The sequence below is a fragment of the Belonocnema kinseyi genome, chromosome 6 (genome assembly GCF_010883055.1).
Source record: "Belonocnema kinseyi isolate 2016_QV_RU_SX_M_011 chromosome 6, B_treatae_v1, whole genome shotgun sequence".
NCBI classification, from domain to species: domain Eukaryota; kingdom Metazoa; phylum Arthropoda; class Insecta; order Hymenoptera; family Cynipidae; genus Belonocnema; species Belonocnema kinseyi.
Genome location: NC_046662.1, coordinates 93,844,247 through 93,867,660, shown reverse-complemented (window position 1 = coordinate 93,867,660; position 23,414 = coordinate 93,844,247). Strand labels below are relative to the sequence as shown.

The window sequence follows — 23,414 nt, the reverse complement described above, 5'->3', positions numbered from 1 at the left end:
GATTTTATATTAATATAATTATTATTATTAATATAAAATCACAAAAAGTCTTCAGGTAAAAGTAAATGGCTCTTAAAAAATACTCTGTTTATGTTATGAACATTTTTCCGTAAAATCCATTTTTTTTGTGAAAATAAGGAATATCTTGATGAAAAGTTTAGTATATCTTTAAACAGGACCTGCTAATAGAAATAATGTAACCCTTAAAGGTCCCCATGGGGTCGATAGTGATCTGATACTTTATATTGAAATTTACGAAGTTCGTTCTCCTTCAGTTTTAAATATTTTTTTGAATGTCTTGAAATTAAAAAAAAATAACAAGTAAAATTATCTTATAACAAGACACTTGAGGAAATGTCCAACAAATTTTCACGCCAAAATATTAAAAAGCTTCTACGCAATAAAAAATTACGACTGGGGTCTTCAACGACCACATGAGGACCTCAACGTTATACCAAAGTAAGGGGACCTTTAAGGGTTAAGTCACACCCATAAACCTCTCAAATATCTCATAAGGGGAAAGATAGCGTGTCTGATCACAGAAATAATTTAAGGTCACATCCCCTACCCCTTTTTAAGGCCCCATGAGGGGCGACAAGGCATCCCTGTGACTGTTCACAGAAATAATATAAGATCACACTTTTGCTTCTTTTCCAACGCCGCGTGGGGATGGGAAAGCACCCCTGTAGCTAGTCACAGACATAATGTAAGGTCACACTCCTACCTCTTTACGAACGCCTCGTGGTGAGGGAGAAGGCACGTCTGTGACTGGTCACAGAGATAGTGTAATATCACAACCCTGCCCCTTTTCCAACGCCTCGTGGGGGGCGGGAAGGCACCCCCGTGACTGGTCACAGAAATAATGTAAGATCACACCCCTGCTCCTTTTCCAACTCCTCGTGGAGGGCGGGAAGACATCCGTGTGACTGATCACAAAAAAATTTAAGGTCACATCCTACCTCTTTTCCAACATATTATGGGGGCGGGAAGGCACCCGTTTGACTAGTCAATGTAATTATTTAAGTTAAAAACTTACTCCTTTCCAATGCTTCTTGGGGGGGGGGCATCCCTGTGACTAGTCACAAAAATGTATCAAGTCACGCTCTTACCTCTTTTCCAGCGCCTGATCGTGTGCTGGAAAGCACCTCTGTGGCTGGTCACAAAAATAATTCAAGTCACATTCTTACCCATTTCCAAAATCTCGTGGAGGAACGTGAACAAAAAGGTACTCTTGTGACTAGTTATATATAATTGAGCTGTTACTCCTGCCCTTTACCAATATCTTGGAGAAGGTGTATGATTGGTCACAGAAATAATGAAAGTCACAACCGCAATTCTTTTGAGTGTCCCGTGGGGTGGGGGGGGGTCCTTCTGACTAGACACATGAATAATTTAAGTCACACTTCTTCCCCTTACAAATTTCTTAAGGGGTTGATTGAAATAACAATGGGAGTTAGTGGGGAAAAGCTCAAGAAGAGAATGAGGTGAGTAGGAGGGTGGTCGATTCCATCAAAGCATCTCTCTTTTTCCAGATAGTTTTCCAATACTTTATTTTCGAAACTTTATTCTATAATTTCTTCTATCGCAAATTTACTTTAATTTTTTATTTAATTTAAAATTTTCGAAAAACTATCTATTCCTAAAGAAATTTAAATCAAAATAATCATTGCTTACTTTAAGGCCATGTGAGCGTAACTTTACAAATTCTTTTTACATGTTTTTTAAAATCGACTTTCCTTTACACGAAACGCGATATCGAGTTGAAAATTTGAGAAACAAAATATGGAGAACTAAAATACGTTTGTGTGGTCCTAAATTTTAACAATAATAAAAAAACATGTAATGTAAAAATGTTTTTTGTGGCTTTTTTCATAATTATAAAATGTTATGACCAAAATAACGTTTCTTAGTGCTTCATATTTAAGATATCGTGATTCATGTGAACGTAAGTTGGTTTTAAAAAACATGTAAGGCGAATTTTTGAGGTTTCGCTCACATGGCCTTAATGATGTTCGTTTACAAAATAAAATATCAATGATTTCTCTGTTATTTCGAAATATAAATAATAAAATTGAACTAAGTTGGTGGTCAGCCTGTTTTTAGTAGATTCCTCTAAACATAACCTAATTATCTTGATGTTAGTAGAGGTAGAACAGCTGATAAAAATATAAACTAACAATGAAGTGACAGGTGGCGACAGGAACGAAGATTATTCCATAAATTGTATAAATTGATTAACAGGAATTAGTGTTATCTATTATATCAAAATAAAATTTTAAAGAAGATAATTTCCATAATTTCACTATTAGCATGTTTTCAGGGTGATTGGCCAAATGGTGAAAATACGCTATTTGTCCCGAATTTCGGAATGACTAATATTTTTGGTCATTTTTGTTTAGTTAAAAGGATAAATTTCATAAAATGCATCATTTTCGGGGCGACTAGCCAAATGGTGAAAATAGGCTAATCGTCCCGAATCGATCCGAATTTCGGGATCACTAGCAATTATCTTGATTTCCGGCTAGTCAGCCAGAAATTCGGGATGAATAGCCCAAGTTGAAAAAATGCTATTTATCCCGAAATTCGGGACGACTAGACGCAGCTATCCGAAAAATATTGAAAATCATCGGAAAATCAAAATTCAACAACAAATTTATGTGCAGCACCTTTTTTTTTACGAAAAATGAATATACCTTGATTACAGTGGACGATGATACACAAAAGAAAAACACAATTATCCATAAGTGTCGGAAAAAAACTGTTGACCTCTGAAAACAATTTTTATGTCGTAAAATGTGCCATGTTATCCAGAATTCCACGAATCTCTGTCAATAAAGTAAGTGCATTAGCGCCCACTTTTATTTAGAAAATTAAACTGACACCGTTTATATTTTAAAAAAGCCAGTATCGGCTCCGCCTGCCTGTCGGCTTAGCCCCACTCCCCCTTATTGTTTAAGCAGAAAAAAGATTTCAGTTGGAAAGGTGGTATGGTCTCTAACTTTTATGAAAACTTGTTGGCTTGTCTTGTTTTCCCAAATTTTTTATCACAAAGTTAGATTTTCTTGAAAAGTGTCGTATGTAAATGAAGGAAAAACTCAAAATGACAGTTTTGTTCGGAGTATAGGTTGGCTTCAGCAGAACATTTGCGAATTGAAACGTAAATTAAATTTTAAGTTAAAACAATAAATTCAATTTTTTTCGAATAGAGGGCATTTGACCTCCCCATTTTGGCAAATATCTGGTGAGAACTGTTTCTTCACGTTTGAGCTTAATCAGTTAATATTACGACGTGCTGTAAAGGCCCGAAAGATCCCTTAAGATTGACATGGAAAAAATTGTTTTGGACTAATAAAATTCAAGTTTTTGGATTTGAGCATAGGTTCTGAAAAACTATAAAATTTGATTGAAGAGTATGCTGCAACTAATTTCCGCTCAATTACTTAAAAATTTGGTACTCCAAAAATGACAACGACAAAAATTGAAAATGTCAATTTTGCGCATAATTGATGCAAATGGGCTGGGAAACGATTTTAAGCCTTTATATCTAATTGACAACAGTTTAAAAATAACTTCTATTTGTTTCAATATTTATTTAAATAAATGTTGGAAGTTTATCTTTTTTGGTAATTAATGCGGCAATTTATCATTGTTAAGCGCTACCTTTTTTGTTGATACCATTATCCAATTTTTAAGATTGTTTAATTATAATGTTGATTGTTTACAAAATTTCATAATGTTTTCAATAATAAATTTTACTCCTAAAAATGACGAATTATCATATTTATTTCAGAAAAAAAATAAAGATTTTAACAAATATGAATTTGTTACAACATGGGGTAGTAGTATATCTGATTATCGTAGATATTTAATAATAAACGAGAAAGGTAACAAAATAAAAAAACTATAGTTTACTACCTCTTTCTAAGAAAAAGCGACAAGTAAATAATGAATAATCGTTTAGATAATTGGTGAATAATTGAAACAAAGATGGGCCTTTCTAACAATGATCTTGAAAAATTTACTTTTCAGTGAGTCGGACAAAAATAATTAATTACCAAAAATGGAGAAACATAGCTCATTTACGTCAATTTTGCGCAAAATTGTCAATTAAGTTTTCGGTCGCTTATAAGGGGGGAGGAGCATATAAATAAAGATAAATTTAGCAGCAATTTAAAAAAGAAAAGATTCTTTAAGCCTTTTCCGTCTTTTTATCCGAAAGTCCATTTCTGGTCCACACGGGCAGATGTAGGCTGCCACAAGCTTTATAAATCAACTGGAAATTGAAGTATCACTTGGCGTATTAGAAAGTAAGTGCATCTTTGGCTCATTGCAGGCATCCTTTGAGCAAATGGGAACCTATTCTTGTGCATGAAAAAATATGTAAACCTTTCCTAGTTGTTTTGCAGCGTTTTAAAAGTAGTACAAAATTAAACAGAAAAATTGTAGAAAAATACGTGTTACATAATATTCTTAAGTACATTGGCATTGTTAAAATCTTAACATGTTTAATGTGTTCGAAATACTTTGTATTATTAGGAAATGCGTATTATAGTCATCTTTTAAAAGAAGAAAAATGCGAAAATCATATTTTTGGGCAGAATTTCTAAATATAATCAACTTTGCCCTCGCCATTTTGAGCTTTGACTGGAAATTATTCACAACTGATTCAATTGTCTCTAGCAAAACGACGATTTTCGTTTGTACTCTGTTCTTTACTTCCATTATTGATACATTTGCTTACGAAATTTGTTCATTAAATAAACAAATAATATCAGATAGTCAATGTTTATCACTCAATTTTTTTCATAATTATAATTTAAAGGTACTAAGAAAGAAAAAAGATTACTTTCTGCTAATAAATGACTAAAATATGAATTTGTTTATATATTTTGTTGATAAAATAAACAAATTAAACAAGATAACAAATTTTGATGATTAAACATGAACGTGTAGATGAAATTAAGCAATTCAAACTTACCAATATACTTTGCAAGAAAAATTCCCATGATATTGACATTTTGTTAATATAATTTGTTTATAACAATTAGATTGAATTTCTTGCTAATTATTTATGTTTGTAGGTATATCGACATTCATTTTCATCGAGAATGGGATCAATTAACTTACTCATTTAAAGATAAAAAATAATAATTAAAAAATGTCCCTTTTCGCTCTTTGTTTATTAATATAAAAAATATAAAACGACAACAATGGAAAAATCTGATACATAGACGCTCTTTCGAAACTATTGCTGATCACTTCTAAACAAAATTAAAAATCGGTGAAGAATTATAGGCTGTAGGTGATTTTGAATAGGAAATTCCCGATTCAGCCCACTGTGCAGCGTTGCTCCAGTTTGTTGATTCCTTCCGAAATAATAGAATTTTTCCAAGTCTGTAAAATAAGAATTCGTTTCCGTAATTACCTCCTTATTTGATTAGAAAGTTCTTTCCACCAGGACCCGTTCATTTTTCGGAACGGTAAAAATTAAGAAAGGTAAAATTTCAGAATGGGTTATAATACATAATGGTAAAACCTAGCAATAGTAAAAAGTCGGAAAGAGCAATAAGTCGGAAATTCAAAACTCTGAAAGGTATTACTTCGGAAACCAAAGAAGCGGAATGGGTAAAAATTCAGAAGCGTTAAAATTAGGAGGGTGAAAAATTAGGAATATGTGAATATATGGAGAAGATAAATTCGGAAAGTAGAAAAAATCGGAATTGTTAATAAATATACCTCCTAGCAGATATATAATTGTTTAACTATGGTAGCAAACAAATGTTTATCACAGTGAATTTAAATATCATATCATAATAAATTTATGATGTGCGTTGAAAATTATTTCTAAATTATATAATGATAAAAAATAATGATTTTTTCGTAAAAAATTTAAAATGATGGATAACATAAATTTATTATGATATGCTATTCAAATTTACTGTGATAAATATTTGTATGCTACCATAAATAAAAAATTAGAGACCTGCTAATAGCAACATTTATTTAATATTCCGAATTTTTCTACTTTCCGATTTTTTCCTCGGCGTATATTTACCCATTCCGCTTCTTTGGTTTCCGAATAAACACTATTCAGAGTTTTGGATTTCTGATTTATTCCTTTTTCCGAATTTTTGGTACTCCTAAATTTTATCATTATGTATTATAACCCATTCTGAAATTTTACCTTTCTTAAATTTTATCCGTTCCGAAAAATGAACGGGTCCCTTTCCGCCAGGAATTTCTTCAGATTGAAAAAAAAGGTATTGGTAGTCAGAAGTAATCAAATCTGGGGAATAAGGGCGAAGCGGAGCGAGGTGGAAGACTAACTCCAGCGAGTTTAGTCACAACTGCAGCTTCGTTTGAAACGGTCCAATAACGATATATTGTACAAATGTTTAATAGCTTTGTCCTTTGTTATAATGTAATTATAACGTTTCGCCTAAATAGTCCGAGAGCCAGCGACGGTTTTTTGCGACCAATTTCCTTCCGCCTAATACTTTGGGGAATGCTTCAGATAGGTGTGTTGTAAGCATAGTTAGCGTCAGCTGCGAAACTTTGGGCGGGTGGGGCAAGGGCAGCCGCCCCAACGTGTAAAAAAACAAGAAGTTTTCAATAATTTCCTTGCGCTTGATACCAGCTGACTTTGTTTATTATTGCAAGTATTATGTCGACTATTACCTCATGAATTTTGAAGCAGAAGGAAATAATATATGGAAAGTTATCTCAAGTACATAAAACATATACTATAAGTATAAAATACAAATAAAAATAATTGCTGGAGTGCGTCAGGTTGTAAATTGTTTTGAAACTTTTAAACTTGTTTGAACTGTATTTCAAAGCGAGGGTTAAATGAATTTAAAATATTTTAATAATCAATTGAATCAATCGTAGAACGATTACACATAATATTTTTAAATACTCAATTATGCTAATAATTTTTTCAGATAGTATAACCTTTGAAACTTTCTCAATTCTAAAATGAAAACTCCTCATTTGAAATTTAAACTTTGAAATTGAAAGAATCGCCTTCTGAAAATAGCACAGTCCTAAAATTTATTTTTTTAATAATCATACACAGGATGGCGACTTAACCGGGAAACCGGGAAGATCGGGAAAATACCGGGAATTGAATAAAAAAATCAAGAATTTCTTTCAGTTTTGATGCAAACGATTTCCTTTAACTGAAAGTTTGAATGTCCATTTTTGGCTGAAAATTATTCTTTTCTTGTTCAAAATTCAACAATTGGTGTAAAAATTTGTCTTTGTTAATTGAAAATTTAAATTCAGCTATTCTGTTCAGAATCCACATATTTTGTCAAAAATCGACTTTTTTGTAGTAAAAGATATTTTTCTTTGCAAGTTAATCTTCATATTTAATAATTCTTTTACGCGTATGTTAAAAGTTCAAGGATAACTGTTTAATCTTTATCATTTTAGTTAAAAATGCATTTTTTAGGTCGGGAGTAAAATTACTTGGCTCGTAATTGGTACTTGGCTTTATTTTGTAACCAAACTGAAATGAATGCTTGGTTTTTTAATTAAATGACCGGTATTTTGAAATTTTAAAAGTTTAAATTTCAAATTAGGAGTTTTCAGTCTAGAAGTGAGAAAGTTTTGAAGGTTATGATATTTAATTTCTTTAATACACATACAAAGAATATAATAAGGAACTACAACTTTAATTATCTTTATGAAAATGAATAATTTTACTGTGCGAATTCGATTTCTGTAAAATATATTTAATAAATTGCGCTGAGAGGTAAGGAATTAAAAATTAATATAAATAAATTATTAGCATAATTCAGTATTGAAAAAATTATTATTAATAATTTTTCGATTTTTTTAATATTCAAATATTTTAAATTTATCTAAATTTTATTTTGAAATACAGTACAAACGTGAATAAAACTTTTGAAAACAATTTACAACATTACGCACTTCACCAATTATGTTTATTTGTATTTTATACGTCTGCTATGTATTTTATATACTTGGGATAATTTTGCAAACATGATTTTCTTCTGCTTTAAAGTTTCTCAGATAATAGTCGACGTAATACTTGAAATATTAAACAAAGTCAGCTGGCTCTATGTGGGTGGAAAAATCGTCAGCTAACCTACTATATATTGCTGAGCGTCGCTCACGAGACATTTCACTGCCTCAGCTGACGGGTTTTCTACCCACGTATAGCCAGCTGACGATTATTTTTATAAAAAATACCGTGTTAATTATGAACCGACGAAGTTTTAAGCGGAAGGAAATCATTGCATGAATTTTTTTGTTTACATGTTTCCATAAGCAGCTGCCGGGTTTTCCACCTGCATAGAGCCAGCTGACGGTTTTTTCCCGTTTAAATATTATATTAACTAGCATCCAACAAAGTTTCAAAGGCTATTAAAAAAAAATAATATTAAAAAATCTCTATATTTCTTGTTACAGAATTAGGCAATAGTAGGTCACACCCTACTCTTCTAACCATCTAACTAGCGTAGAATGAATGATGATGGCAATAAAATCAAGTGGCATAATGATTAACCGTATGTAAGGCGCATTAATTGAGTGATTACTATAATTGAGATAGCTGTGGCACTAAGCAATTTAGAAACTAAAGTCATTATTATTATATCATTAAGCAGGACACCTTTTGGGGTAAGGGTTTAACTCGGTGGGTTCTAGACTCATTATACAGCCAGGGGTCAAGAAATGTATATGGTACGGGTAAGTAAGAGATATGTCGGAGCTACGACACGTTTTTCTAACAAATATATTGAGTAATTTCCCTAGGTGGAGAGCTTCACAAAGCCATCGTACATCACGGTTTGCACACAAACACAAATTGACTGATAAGTTTATAGGAAGATCTATACTGTTTACCCAAACTACATTTACTATGAAAATACAAGGGTGTCTATCACGCAGATGAAACTCTTTATTGCACATTACTTATAAGCAATTTTTCTCGTCACGTCCCTTTTCTGACATACATAGTTTGCTTCCTTGAAATCCATACATCTTTTCATGCAAGCTCTTGTGTTTTTACGGATCTTTATATCTTTTCCTGATGTGTACACTGTACATATAAATTTCAAATAAGAGGTTCGGAATCTTCCCGTGATTTAAGAATGTTATGGTTTTAACAAGACATTTATTACTTCGTTCAAATTTAAAACAACATATGAAAGACACTATCATGCTAGCTATTATTAGAGGCAACATAATCAATTATGAAATTAACTTTGTTCATGAGAGATCAAATCACAGCTACAAAAATTAATTACAATGGAATTTGATTCCTTAATTAATGTAGACATGTTCAAAGTAGCCCGAAATATTTGTTATTTAAAATATTTATCAATTTATTGGTTAATGGTGATATTAAAGGTGCTATATCTAACCATCGTTAAGTTGGCAATTGGAACGAAACTTGGCAAAAAAATTGACTATTGTATGTTTTTAGTACAAGTCGTACACACAATAAAGTAATGATAAAATTTGTTGCAGGAAACTTTTTAGAGGGATAAAGTTTTATTCAGACAACTTCGCGTTTTTCAAAATACATGTGTTGTTATGGAAAAACAAAAGAAAGTTGAACCGATAATTAGTTAAATTTTATTCTGTAAAGTTATTTTTTGTTGCAGCGAAACTTTCATCGGAAATGGATGTAAAGTTTATCATCTGTTTTTTCTGTGCAGAAGAGGAAGCACGATCCGCACACGAGTACTGTAAACGTACACGAGTAAAAAAAGTCCCTCTTTGATGTTTCAAATGATATTTTATATAATAAATGTTGAATATGGCCCTGTTTTTTATTTCCATGCAGCCGAACTTAACTGCCGCTTTTCAAGATCATGTATGTTATGGCCTTGTATATCTATGACGCAAAAAATATGACGTTGATAATAAATGTTGGCCATTACATAGCTATGAGCTGAATATTACTCGCGCTGCGTTAAATATTCGTAGATGCATGCGCAATTGGTTTTCGAAGATTCGTAAATCTACCACGAACATTTTAAACGTACCTTTTTATTACTGTTCAGATTAGAATAATTTTAGCTTCTCAAGTGGTGTGAGCTTCGTCACCTTTATATCCCCCCACTAAAAAAAGTTTTTTCAAACAGACATTGGTTGCTTCATAAAATAATATTACTTTAAATAAAATACCTACACGGTAAGAAATCGCGAGAGATTAATACACGGACCTACTCCTTGATTTTATAACTAGCTTTTGCAAAGAAAAAAAACACGGATTTGTGATTTTCGATTTCGGACGTACCGTCATTTCATTATTCTATAACATTCCTCTTCAGAGAGGGGATATTCGGCCGTATTTATTCATTTGCCACATGTTTCGTTTCAACCACTAAGTCTCCCCCTACAGCTGAAAGTGTAAGGCAGAAGTTTTCGGTGCAAGACATCTGGCAAATGAATAAATACGACCGAATTTTCCCTCGCTGAAGACCCCTGCTCTATGTCTTAGTGATATAAGTAGTCGAAACTCCGTGATACAGACTCACGCTTTTACGCGAGACTTAAGATCTCGGAACCCTTGCTTTTAAAGCCAAGATCTCGAAGCTTAAGACATTAGACCACGCCCCTTTGCTGTCTCAGGTCTCGAATTCTATGTTTTTAGATTATAGAGTCCAAGTCTTAAGAGCACGGAACCTAACATGATTTTATTTCATGAAGTCAAGGACTTAGTCATGATAGTAGTTTTAAGTTAGGGATTTTTTGAAACCTTTGAATTAATTAGCAATTATATTTTACGAAGCCGAACATATATAGCTAACAAAAAATTTCTACAATTTACAAAAAAAGAAATAAATTTTAATTTCTTGGACAATTATAATTGACCCGCAAAATTAATTAGAACTTATTAGAGTCAAAATTTAGTACAAATGAGCAGTTATATGTCAATAATTGTTTCAAACATATCATAATTAATTATTGTCATGGCTGTCATTTAAATGTGAGGCAAAGCAAAAGTTCTTTTCGTGCCGTGTTATGTACTATTTTGTTGTTGTTGATAATTTTGAAAAATATACAAATATTTCGAAGCCGTAGATATTTAATGCATTATTTTATTCGGAGTAAGCTTGCATATAAACTAAAAAAAGTTTTTTTTTTGTCAAGCAAAAGTAATTTATAGGTTGAGTGGTGACGATTGCAGATCTGTAATTTTCGTAACATTAATAATATTCGTTGTAATAATTTGGTAGTTAATGTGTGTTATACGAGGATGTAAGATAAAAAAACACAAGAATGTGAGATACAAGGCTGGTGGGAAGGTGGACCCGGTATCAGTAATATTATTATTCCTAAAAAATGTATGTATAAATAATGTTTTTTTGCAATTTAAAAGTATGCGAGTTTTAAGATTTGCAATTAAAATTCTATAAATTTGATGCTTTTAATTCGAAACAGCATTTTGAAGTTGGCTAAAGAGGTTGATGAACATTATTTTTAGAAAAGAGTAAGTACATGATAATACTTGTTACAGAACATTTTTATAAATGGTTACTTTTGTAAATATCACTGGAATCTTCATGTGAGATTCCGATTTTTTAAATTACATAAATTTGATAATATCTTAATTTCAAAGTATTTTATCATTCAAATTTAGCGCTGAAATAGCCGGTTATTCCTTCGGTTCTTGGTGAGAGTACTTCGTGCACCTTCGTAGCTCTCGCAGATATTTAACTTAAAAATCAGGACATCTATTCCGAAAAAGTTGCCATGCAAATAATTAATATAAACTGGCTATTGGAAATGAGTCATACATAATATAGTTCATTCCATGTAAACATTTGTATAATAGAGATGGATAGTACAGATCAATGGGTTCTACGAATATTCGGCTATCTATCGAATCTATCGAATTCAAAACTTTAGTATTTTGTATTACAGTTTGTGATGTAATTTAGGCTCCTATAACTTTAAAGCGAAACATTTTAGAAGATTTTTATTTCTTTTATTTCTCCACGTATTTACAAAATTTCATACAAAATGAAGTTAGCCTAATTCGTAACTGTAACAAAAAGATAGACTATTATTGGTAGAACCATTCGAGATCATCTCCAATTATAAAGTTTTAACAATTCATGTTCCTATAAGAGCGGCCAAAATACTGAGAAGCCACTACCACAGAATCACAGGTCATCTGAAGTCAATGCTCCCAATATTGTGATCTTTTTGTATTGCGCATGCGAAGCGTCAACAACTGGATTGGTTACCGTTGGCGCGCTTATTTGAAATAATTACATTTGTTTTGTTTATAATTACTTACAACAAATGATAATTGTAAAGTGCATACCGATATTAAAGAATTAGTTCTAAGAATTTAAGAAGTATTATTTGTTGCAAATAATTTTCTTGTACATTAAATCATTTTAAATAGATACGCCAACGTTAACCATAAAAAAACAGTATTTAAACCAATCCAGCTGTTAATGCAACGCATGCACAATACGAAAAGACCCAAAAATTGGGAGCCCTATCTAAAGTTGTAAAATGCATTACCAAAAAAAAGACATACGCCAGCCATTAAAAAATTTGAGGCAGAAAATTCAATGCATTTTTCTAAGAGAAGAAATAAATATATAAATTATTATTTAATTCGCTATTCGCTACGTAACGGCAAGTTAGATTCGATTAACCAATCAGCACACAATTTTTCCCAATTACAGTTTCTATTTGATAAAGAAAAAACGAACGCTACACTGAAAAAAATGAACAGTTATGGCTACTACCTTTTTGTTAGCAAAGAATTCATTGTTTCTTACAACTATTTAGTTAGTAACACAGACTAATCAAAAGACGAGGTCCCGGAAGCTGGAATTACAACATTGTCATATTGATTTGGGCACTATGCCATAATTTAGTCCTTATTTAGTGCAAATTTATGCCGCAGAAAAAAAATTTTGTGCCCGGTAATTTTGGCCAAAAACATGTAGTAATGCTAGCTTCAACTGAAGCCACAACTCCGGTATGCGAAACTCGGAAACTATTAGTGGTATCAAATTCTCTTTTGCGCAGGAATTTAATGCTAATTAAGTGCTGTGGATTTATGCCTTCCAGAAAATCCGGGCACTTTTTTTTTACCAAAAACGTGTGGTAATGCTGGCTTCAGGTGACTGGTGTTGTGAAACTCGGAAACTATTAGTGGTATCAAGATCTGCTTTGCTCCGGCATTTAGTGCTAATTGAGTGCTAATATATTCTGCAAAAACTAAATTTTTTACCCGGTAGTTTTGATCAAAAACATGTAGTAATGATAGCTTCAGGTGACTCTGGTGTTGTGAATCTCGGAAACTATTAGTGATATTAATATCTGCTTTGCGTTGGAATTTATTGCTACTTAAGTGCTAATATATTCTGCAACAACTAAATTTTGTGCCCGGTAATTTTGAGCAAAAACATGTAGTAATGATGGCTTCAGGTAACCTTGCTGTGTGAAACACGGAGACTATTAGTGATATCAAGATCTGCTTTGCGCAGGAAATTAGTGCTAATTAAATGCTCTGGATTTGTGCTATGCAAAAAATCCTGGGACTTTTTTACCAAAAACGTGTGGTAATGCTGGCTTCAGGTGACTGGTGTTGTGAAACTCGGAAATTCCTGCGCAAAGCAGATCTTGATATCACTAATGGTTTCCGAGTTTCACAACACCAGTCACCTGAAGCCAGCATTACCACACGTTTTTGGTTAAAAAAAGTGCCCGAATTTTTTGCATAGCACAAATCCAGAGCATTTAGTTAGCACTAAATTTCTGCGTAAAGCAGATCTTGATATCACTAATAGTTTTCGTGTTTCACATAGCAGGGTTACCCGAAGCCAGCATTACTACATGTTTTTGCTCAAAATTACCGGGCACAAAATTTAGTTTTTGCAGAATATATTAGCACTTAATTATCACTAAATTCCTACGCAAAGCAGATCTTGATGACACTAATAGTTTCCGAGTTTCGCATACCAGAGTCACCTGAAGCTAGCATTATTACATGCTTTTGATCAAAATTACCGGGCACAAAATTTAGTTTTTGCAGAATATATTAGCACTTAATTAGCACTAAATTCCTGCGCAAAGCAGATATTGATACTACTAATAGTTTCCGAGTTTCGCATACCAGAGTCACCTGAAGCCAGCATTACTACACGTTTTTGGTAAAAAAAAGGTGCCCAGAATTGTTGCAAGGCATAAATCCAGAGCACTTAATTAGCATAAAATTCCTGCGTAAAGGAGAATTTGATACCACTAATAGTTTCCGAGTTTCGCATACCGGAGTTGTAGCTTCAGCTGAAGCTAGCATTACTACATTTTTTTGGCCAAAATTACCGGGAACAAAATTTTTTTCTGCAGCATAAATTAGCACTAAATAAGCACTAAATTATGGCATAGTGCCCACATCAATATGACAATGCTGTAATTCCAGCTTCCGGGACCTATATAGACGGCTTATGAAGCCATTAGTAATTCTCGTAACTAATTTAAGTTAATAATATTTTAGTAGTCAGAGTTACTAAACTTTAGTCGCCTGTACCAATAATTCACTATATAACAGATAAAAATAGTTGGCGTGACTATTTTATTTGTTATCTTGGTTGGTAGGACTGCGAATGCGACAAGGATGCCAACATATCTGCGATAAAATGACAGGGAACGTTCAGACACGGACTTTATAACTCTTTGTTTACTTGATGTCTTCTTTTTATATAAATGGTGGGACTATGAGAAGTGCTAGAAAGTTTAGACTTCGAAAATTATATCGAAGCTTTTGAAGATATGTACATGATATTGCGAAACCGAAAGAGTGTTCTGGTAAGTCTTACTGGAAACCCTAACCTATAGAGTGCATCTGCAAATAAAAATAACCCAATGGGCATCGGGACATATTTTTTTGGAACGCCTTATCATCTGAACTGACATTAGAGTCCATAAGACGTCCCAAAAAATATGCCCGTATGCCCACTGGGATCTTTTTAATTTCGATTTCAAAAGTATAGTGACAGTTGTTTTAATTAATTCCGGTAACAAAAAGAAAATAGTCACACCTACGTTAGTAAATATGACTAACTGTATTAGTAAGTTCAACTACCTCCAGATAGTAGTTTTGACAAACTTAAATAGTTCTTACAACTAACTAAATAGAAGTGCCATTATTTATTAACTAAAATAAGTGGTCGATATTAATATAAAAAGTATTGATACCTCGATACATCGGCCTTCTAAGTATTGGTATCAAGAATCGAAGTATTGAGTACTTTTTACTCGATACTTAAAGCATTGCATGGGTATCGCCCATCCCTAACGTCATTCTACACAAAATGTGGAAATTTGCTCTCTAACCTGTAATTTTAATGCGTCTAAAGTGACATTTTATATGTGTAAATTTACACTTTGAAATAAAATTTTCAAATGTATTTCATACAGTGTACGCTATTGGGAATAATTAGCATATCCACTTCATAGTATCTTCTTTTGTTTGAATGCGAAGAAAATTTAATTCATCCACTTGAAAAATGCACATCTATTTTTTCTATGCAGGTCGAAATGCCGAGGATCAATCGCATACCCCAACGGTCCTAAATAATGAGGGTTTTGTATACAAACTTTGCAGTATAATAAAAACTATGAAACTATGTTCACTTCATTTAATAAACAAAACAAAATTGCATGAATTAGTTTCTTTGTTTTGATAATCAAATTATAAAATTTGTACATTTCCCCAAAGAGGAGTTATTACTTGCAGACTGCTCCAATACGAAATTGCGAACTTATGGCAACACAAAGAATGAGCGCAGCAATGACATGCGATAGCTATTCACAGTTGGCTGACGGGTATAGGCAATTTTGATTCATTATTTAATATTCGGAATCTTGAAACATCTTTATTCTGGACTCAGTGGCGTAACTACAACCGTGTATGCCCCACCGCAGAAATGTTTAGGAGGCCCCTCTTATTAAATTGAAAAGCAAACAACGTATAAGTGTAGTTGAAATAAATTTTTAAAAATATATCTCACATAGTTCTTTGAATAATATATTACAAATTATATTTTATTTTAGACAATTTATATCATAAATTATACATAGTTCGTACTTAAAAATTAGTAATGCACCGTAAAAAAAATTATCTGCACTTTGCTATATTGCTATTCGTCTCACTTTTTTTATGACATACTTATTAATAACAATTTCGATCATCAAGTTTGATTGTCAGCAGAGATAGATTTAAGAATCGACTTTGATGCATTCTATTCCGTAAATAGGATTTTATTATTTTTAATTTGTTGAACGTCTTTTCGCAAGTTGCTATGCTGTTACATCCAGAGTTAAATAAATTCTTAAGCGATTAATTCTAAAAAATCGCTTTCCATGAAGCTGTATATGAAGAGTAAAGTGCGAAAAACATCTTTTACTTATGATGTCTCATTGAACCCGTTATTATTTAAAAATGGGATAAAGTTGATGAATTGCAAGGGGAATTCTTTTGTGAAATCCTTATGATATCGAATCTGTGATTTCACTGTAAACTATGTATTCACAATGTCTAATTAGACCTTAGACACCTTAAGGTGCGATTGAAGACATTAATTTTAAAAAATTCTTCACTAATAGCGAAATGCTTCTTACACTTTGGTTTCCGTTTTTCTACAAGTGCTGGTACAATACTCCATTTTTGAGATATTTGTGTAGCTTCTTCCTCACACTTTTCATACTCAAGTCTGTACTTTTTCGAATGTTTCCTTGCAGTGTTTATGTAGGTGCATAATTCCATAAGGTTATGTTTCTTCACTAGCCGAGAATATTTTGGACATGTCAGATATGTAAAAAAAGAATCTAGATAATTTTAAATGAAATTTGTTCATTTTACAAGAGATTACACAAATTTTATGAAAAATTTTAACCAGTTTAGAAGATTGTTAGGACTGTTCAAGCCTTGGAAAAAATTTAAATATTTAATTAATTTTCAGAAATCTTTCAAAGTATTACAATGTTGTTTTATCTATTTTAAAATTTTTAAATTGGGAAATATCTTCTACACTAACTTGAATTAACTCTAAAATTGTCTTCAAATCTGCCAGATTTACTTCTGGTCAGTTTGAAAATCTTATGTGATGTTTTAAAATCGTTTTAAGTATTCTCTTAAAATTGAACATTCTTTGAAATCCGTCGAATTACACTGAATTCTGTTGGAAACTATTGGGTTACAAATTCTGAATTTAACATAATACTGAATGATTTCAAGTGGTAAATTTGGTTAAATACGTCGTGTCAATGTTTAAACAATTTTTATTCGTAAGCATTCTATGCTCAATTAAAAAGAAATATGGAAGGAAAAAAAATTATTGTATAAACATTGCCATAAACCTTTTAGCAGAATTTACTATTCCTCATAATAATAAAATATTAAGTTAAATTCATAAAATGCGGTATTAAAAGATTGTTGCAAAAATAATTGTTTAAACAAATTATATTTGTTCAAATAATTAAATAATGTTTAATATGTTATTTCGAACTTCTGTAATTCAAATAAATAATTATTTAAAAATGCACAAGAATGTATAAAATTCAAATTAAAACATAATTTTGCCACTGGCCGTAAGGGGCCCCCTGAACGAAGGAGGCCCCCCCCCCGCAATGCGGGGTTTTGCGGTAAGGAAGTTACGCCACTGTCTGGACTTGTTTTGGATATGAGACAATTTGTGCGTTTGTTAATCTTTAAAAAGGACGTTACTTTAGACCTCATTAAAATTGGCTTAAATAAAAAAAAGTGATCATAACTAATAAAAGTTTATAGATAAATTTTGCGTCTTTAACATTTTTTGAAAGGATATAGAAGAGGTCCAATTCAGAGACGGGCAAGTTTTGATTTCTGATTTCTTCGATCTTCGATTCAAGAAGTTTCACAAATTGGCCAATTTCTCAGGCCATCATGCGAGCTGTAGAGAAAAGTTTCATGTACCTTTAGGTTGTACCGCGAAGCTTCCTCTTATTTTTCCAGTTCCATGAAATATCACTGCGGAAAACGTTGTTTGATGCTCAAGAAAGGTTGCGTCTACCACGATTACAGAAGATAGATTTATACTTGTTTGAGCGAAGATGGCCAGTCGAATTTATTTTCTAACTCAAAGAAACGTGAAAAAATATTCCTTTTGGTAACGATAACGTGCTTTTTAACCCTCATGGATAGCCGGCGTCTTTAACATCATATAAGACTGAAGGAGATTGATCGATGCAATATTTAATTCATTGAATCTATCTCAGACAAAGTCTAAAGAATTAATTGTTTATCAAATTAATTTTAATCGATGGGACTTTTAAGGACAAATTATACTGATAGAAAAAAAGGAGTGCCTAGAATAACGTTTTTAATCTTTCATGGTCTTTCATCCAAGTTTACTCATAAAATTATATAGCCGAAGATAAACCTCTTAGGTCTAAAAAACAAGTCCCTGGGGAATTTTTGGAGTTGGAACTTTGAAAAAACATTTTTCCGCGAACAAAGCGTCTGAAGTTGACAAGAGTCATGCACGCGTGGTACGTTTTTGTTCCTGTTGTCTCTATCTGATATAAAAGCATGATATATGTCGAAATCTCTATAAATCGGATTTTTTTCGTGTCGGTAACGGTGCGGTGACCTTGTCATTTGCATCAAAAACCGTCGTGAGTCACATCGTAGTGGACTCTGAAATATCAAGCCTTTACTTTCTTTTCTGTTGACTTAAGGGTGTTGGAAAATGACACACAAAACATGTAAAACTTGTCGAATTAAGCTAATGCAGCAATTTCAGAAAACATTTTATGTTTGAGAAACACTTCTACAAACTGAGCAAAAACGCAACGCGGTTTTTGTTATAAAGCTTTGAAATATTCCTAGTAACTGAAACCCCTTTGTATCTTAATTGAACCACCCCATCAGAATATATGAGGAATTGACTAGTCCTAATAAATTGGATCTTCTGAAAATAAGTGATGAAGTTATGAATTCTAGTAAAAAATATTTCCATTATCTTATTTCCTGCTCAGAAAATTCCATGTACCATCTAACTGAAAAAGTGAAATTTCAGTAATTCACATTTAGGGCAACGAGTAAATTCAGCCATTAAACTTTCGGATTATTTATTGATTACATTTCTTATGCAGGCTTAAACAAGAAAAAAGATTTCCCCGAACAAACGGCAAGCCTTAAAGAATTCTATGTGTCTAAGTAGGCACATTTTGAATTAAACATAAAGCTGAATAGGCACATAATTACGAAAGCACCAAATATATGCAATGCAGGGGTTGAAAACAAAAAAGAAGGATTTTTTGCTATTAAATGAGTGAACATTTTCAACGACTAGTCAGATATTTCACTTCTATGTGACCCGAAAGATTATTACATCCCTAGGGCATTTCGTACAGTGATACATCCAACTGTTACGCCTGACTTCACATAAACTGTAACGGCCTGTGTCGCCACCAACATAAACCATATGCACTGAGAGCTCAGGTGGACTGCATTAATCTGTTACTACTAATTTAAACTTGCTCTCTCCACACTAAGAGAGAAACCTGTACTCTGATGATTTCCACTCAAGATTCACATAGTTCAGCATATAGAGAAACTAATTAAAAATAACTGCTACTGCTTAATATTCCCATTGAAGTAAAGTGGAGATAAAAAGTGGAACAACCCAGATAACATAAATCTCTCATTAGTTTTATGTATACAATTACACGTAGAAAAATGTAAAAAAGGGTTCCTACTTTACATTTATATTAAAGAAAACATAACCTATAAAAAACTTTACTACAGAAGTCATATGTAAAAAAAAATACTGTACGAACTGTAGATAAGCAAATTTCCTGTTGCCTCCCTAAAGCCATCAAGTTAAAAACATTGAAATTAAAAAAGGTATTCGAATTGGGGAACTGAAATATAAGTACTTATTTCACATTGATTCATAGGAGAAAAATAAAACAGTAATGAAAAAGATCTTTTAAATGCATGGTGTCTGTCACTGCTATTTTTATAATAGATATTGCGAATTGGGTCAGTGAAATTAAAATTTCACTCTTCATGTAGATATAAAAAAGTTTTTAATTTCATATTAATCTAAAATTAAATGAAAAGTGATATTCTCTCTTCTTTTTATGAGTTATTTCAACATTATTACATCCTATATCTTATTCTAGGTTCTAGGATCGAATTTTTAAATCAAAGTAATTGAATATGAGTAGGTTTTTTTATATTTAAGAATATAAATTATATAACAATGAGAGCAATACTTGTATCATGGATAAAAAGGTAAGTTAAGTCAATCCTTCACGGAAGGTACTAGTGTAGTTTATGTCTGGTCAAGTGGAAAACTAACCTGTCGAGTGCGATTGCAACCAGATGTAAAATCGAAGCTGTGCAACACAGAACATCGCTGCTGGTCCACATGTCACAAAGTTCCGGTCCGAGAGCCCATTCATGAGACACTTCGTACACGGCTCCTGTCGAAAATATCACACTAAAGCCCGAATAATATTTTTCGATCACTAGTATGTACGTTTTTTAATCTATATTGATTGAAAATTGTTAGCTACAGTGATAAAAAAGAATAAATACATATACGGATGATTTCCAAGCATATGTTAGTTTTGGTTATCGAAACGCGAATAAATGGAAGTTCTAAATAATGTATGTATGCACTAGATAGATAGATGTATGATAGATAGATGCACTAGGATGTACTTCATAACATGGGACAGTTTTTCGACCGAGAATGTTGTTTTTTACACTAATTTATGTTTAAATTATGTTATAATACATTATAATACATTACTACCCACTGTTAAAAAAATCAGTCAGTATAGCGATGTGCGCGAAAACTCAATGTGCTGTAATTTCCTTAAAACTTTTCATATAGTCTCAATTAAATTAATAATCTAGAATTCGTCGACTGAATTGTTATTTACTCGTATCATGAAAGTGTTTAACAGCAAAAAGGTATCATGTTTTATAATTTAAAATAAAAAATTATTGCTAAACATACTTTGAATTTGTGAAAAATGGAATTATATAATTTTTCTTTTAAGCGATAAACATGAATGCATATTAAATTTAGTATACTAGCCCTTAATGATGATTTCATATGCTTGATATAATCTTAATACACATGGGTATATTAAATTTAATATTATTTTTAACAGTGTATGTATATATTACATATATTACCCATGGCAGTGTCTACATGTACCGAAAAAATACAGATATTTCTACACACTTATTGGTAAGAAAAGTCCCTATTTTACCGTCCTTTTGAAAAAAAACTGAATACTAAACTAAATATTAACACTTTGTTATTATTATTGTTATGAATTTTGGCTATCGTGGAAGTAAGGTTGTCTTTAGAATAAACGTTAAAAAAGGCATTTAAACAATTTATCGCCTTTCGTTAAACAAATTTTATATATCTCATTTAAATTACACATGTGTAATCCCGAGTAAAAGTGCTTCGACTTGAGTTCAAGTTGGTTATGTCTTAAGTTCGCCTCCAAGACATCGATGTCAGCCTGTGTCTCAAAACTGAGTCGAGACACAGGTTCTCGTTTTACTTTTATGGCCACGGCTCAAGTCGAGCCTTGTCTTGACTAAGACGGCGTTTACTTGTCTCAAGACGAGTCTTGTCTTGCCTTAGATTATCGGCATAAAATTGCGGACAGGTATATGCTCAAAGTTATTAACCGCTCGTATTGGAGCCATACAAATTCAACTCAAGAAATAAATTTATGTCTTCAAGACACAGAAACTATTCTTTAAGGCATACATTGAAGGCTGGCTCCATCAAAAAACTGAGATATGCTCAAGTCGAACTTTTCGACTTCAGCATGTCTTGATTGGGGGCAATTTAAGCTAAACTCAAATCGAAGCATTTTTACTCGGGATATTTGTACATTATTGTTATGTAGGATTTTTTGGTTTAATTAGACATGGCTTTATTTAAATCAGCATCTCCAAAATATTATATTGAATCGTTCACATTTTACGTTTAAAAATACGAAATGTAAAAATCGAGTTTGATTGAAAGATCTAGTACGTAATTATTTTTTAAAAAATTTATAAAGAAATAAAATTTAATAAAAATAATTTCAAATAAAAAGAATAAAAATGGAAATGTTATTTTGTCATGAATATAGATATAATAGTTACCCAAGGGCATGACGAGACAGGCCACTAGAAGATCAGCTACGGCAAGAGACAGAATCAAATAATTCGCCACACTCTGCAAATTGCGTTCCAGCAAAATGGCGGCTATCACGAAAACGTTGCCTGTAACAAAGATTAATGGTTCATCAGAGCAGTTCTTCGAAAGAGCGTCAAACGATTCGTCAAAACCTGTTCCGTTCCATTTAGTAATATCATTAATAATATAACACTCTGACAATGTTAATATCACTGTAAAACACAAACCATTGCAGTTAAAGGAAGGTAAGCGCAGAGCATTCTAAAAGGTCGCTTCTCTCTGCTTCTTCATAGACAAAACATAAGGTTTAAATGACAAGGTTTTATGGATCTTGGTACTTGGGTATTGAAATAGCCCATCTCAGGAGTCCGTATTTCAAGGTTCTATCTTAGTCGCAAAATCTCGAAGTTTGCAAATTGCTACGTACATTTTATGGTGCATCAGCGCCCACTCCAAGATAGAACCTTTCCATTTGCTATTTCCGAGATAAAAACTTTCAATTTGCACGTCTTGAGATAGAACCTTGTCATTTGGACATGTTGCTTACCAATTCTGGGGATCAAGTTTAACATTAAACCTTCGCATTTCTTTTTCAATATCGTTCAAGAAGTTGAAAGCAGACTGTCTCTTTCATGAATTTCTAAAAAGAAATTCCAAAATGCTCGGTGGAATACGAGGCCCTGAAAATTGGAAAAAATTAAAGATATATTTTATAAACCCTTTGCTCAATCATAGGTATCAAATAAGTTTACTTTATCATAGGAGAAGATTTTTTCTTAAAAAAAGAAGAAAATACGCTTTCAATATTTCTCTAAATTATTTTTCTGTCTTGCCAAAAATCTTATTTTCAAGAAATCAGAGAAACGACTAAAAGATCGACCAATGTGTCTTGTTGTATCAAAGAATTTTCGACCTTACAAAAGGTCCTTAATATTTGAGCATCAAATGTCATCGAAGGTTCATTAATAAATCAATCGACGTCTCTCGATGATGTGGAAAATTACATTAAATGCAGTACTGTTATATTCACAATATCAAAACAATTTCATCTTATACGAAAAGTAAACAATTTCGTTAAAAACTAAAAAACTGCCTTTGGTAGGTCATGGAAGTTTCTAAAAGGTTCTTCAATAGGTGAATCGATATTGCTAGATCATAATAGTACATGGGAAGTTCTTCAATGGGTCATTCAAAGCA

At 32.2% G+C, this 23,414-nt stretch overlaps 1 protein-coding gene across 3 annotated transcripts in view; it reads right to left on the bottom strand.

Annotated features, from left to right (window-relative positions):
- The window catches only part of LOC117174442 (5-hydroxytryptamine receptor-like), a 554,399-nt gene that overhangs the window by 133,242 nt on the left and 397,743 nt on the right, over positions 1-23,414 (bottom strand). The window contains exons 2-4 of one of the 3 annotated variants that reach the window (XM_033363569.1): positions 22,765-22,897; positions 22,184-22,303; positions 20,361-20,484 (exon numbers count right to left, since the gene is read on the bottom strand). In XM_033363569.1, the coding sequence (XP_033219460.1) occupies positions 20,361-20,484; positions 22,184-22,303; positions 22,765-22,789 (269 nt within the window). In that variant the 5' untranslated portion in view covers positions 22,790-22,897. The remainder of the gene's footprint in view (positions 1-20,360; positions 20,485-22,183; positions 22,304-22,764; positions 22,898-23,414) is intronic. The other 2 variants (XM_033363567.1, XM_033363568.1) reach the window with 2 other exon arrangements.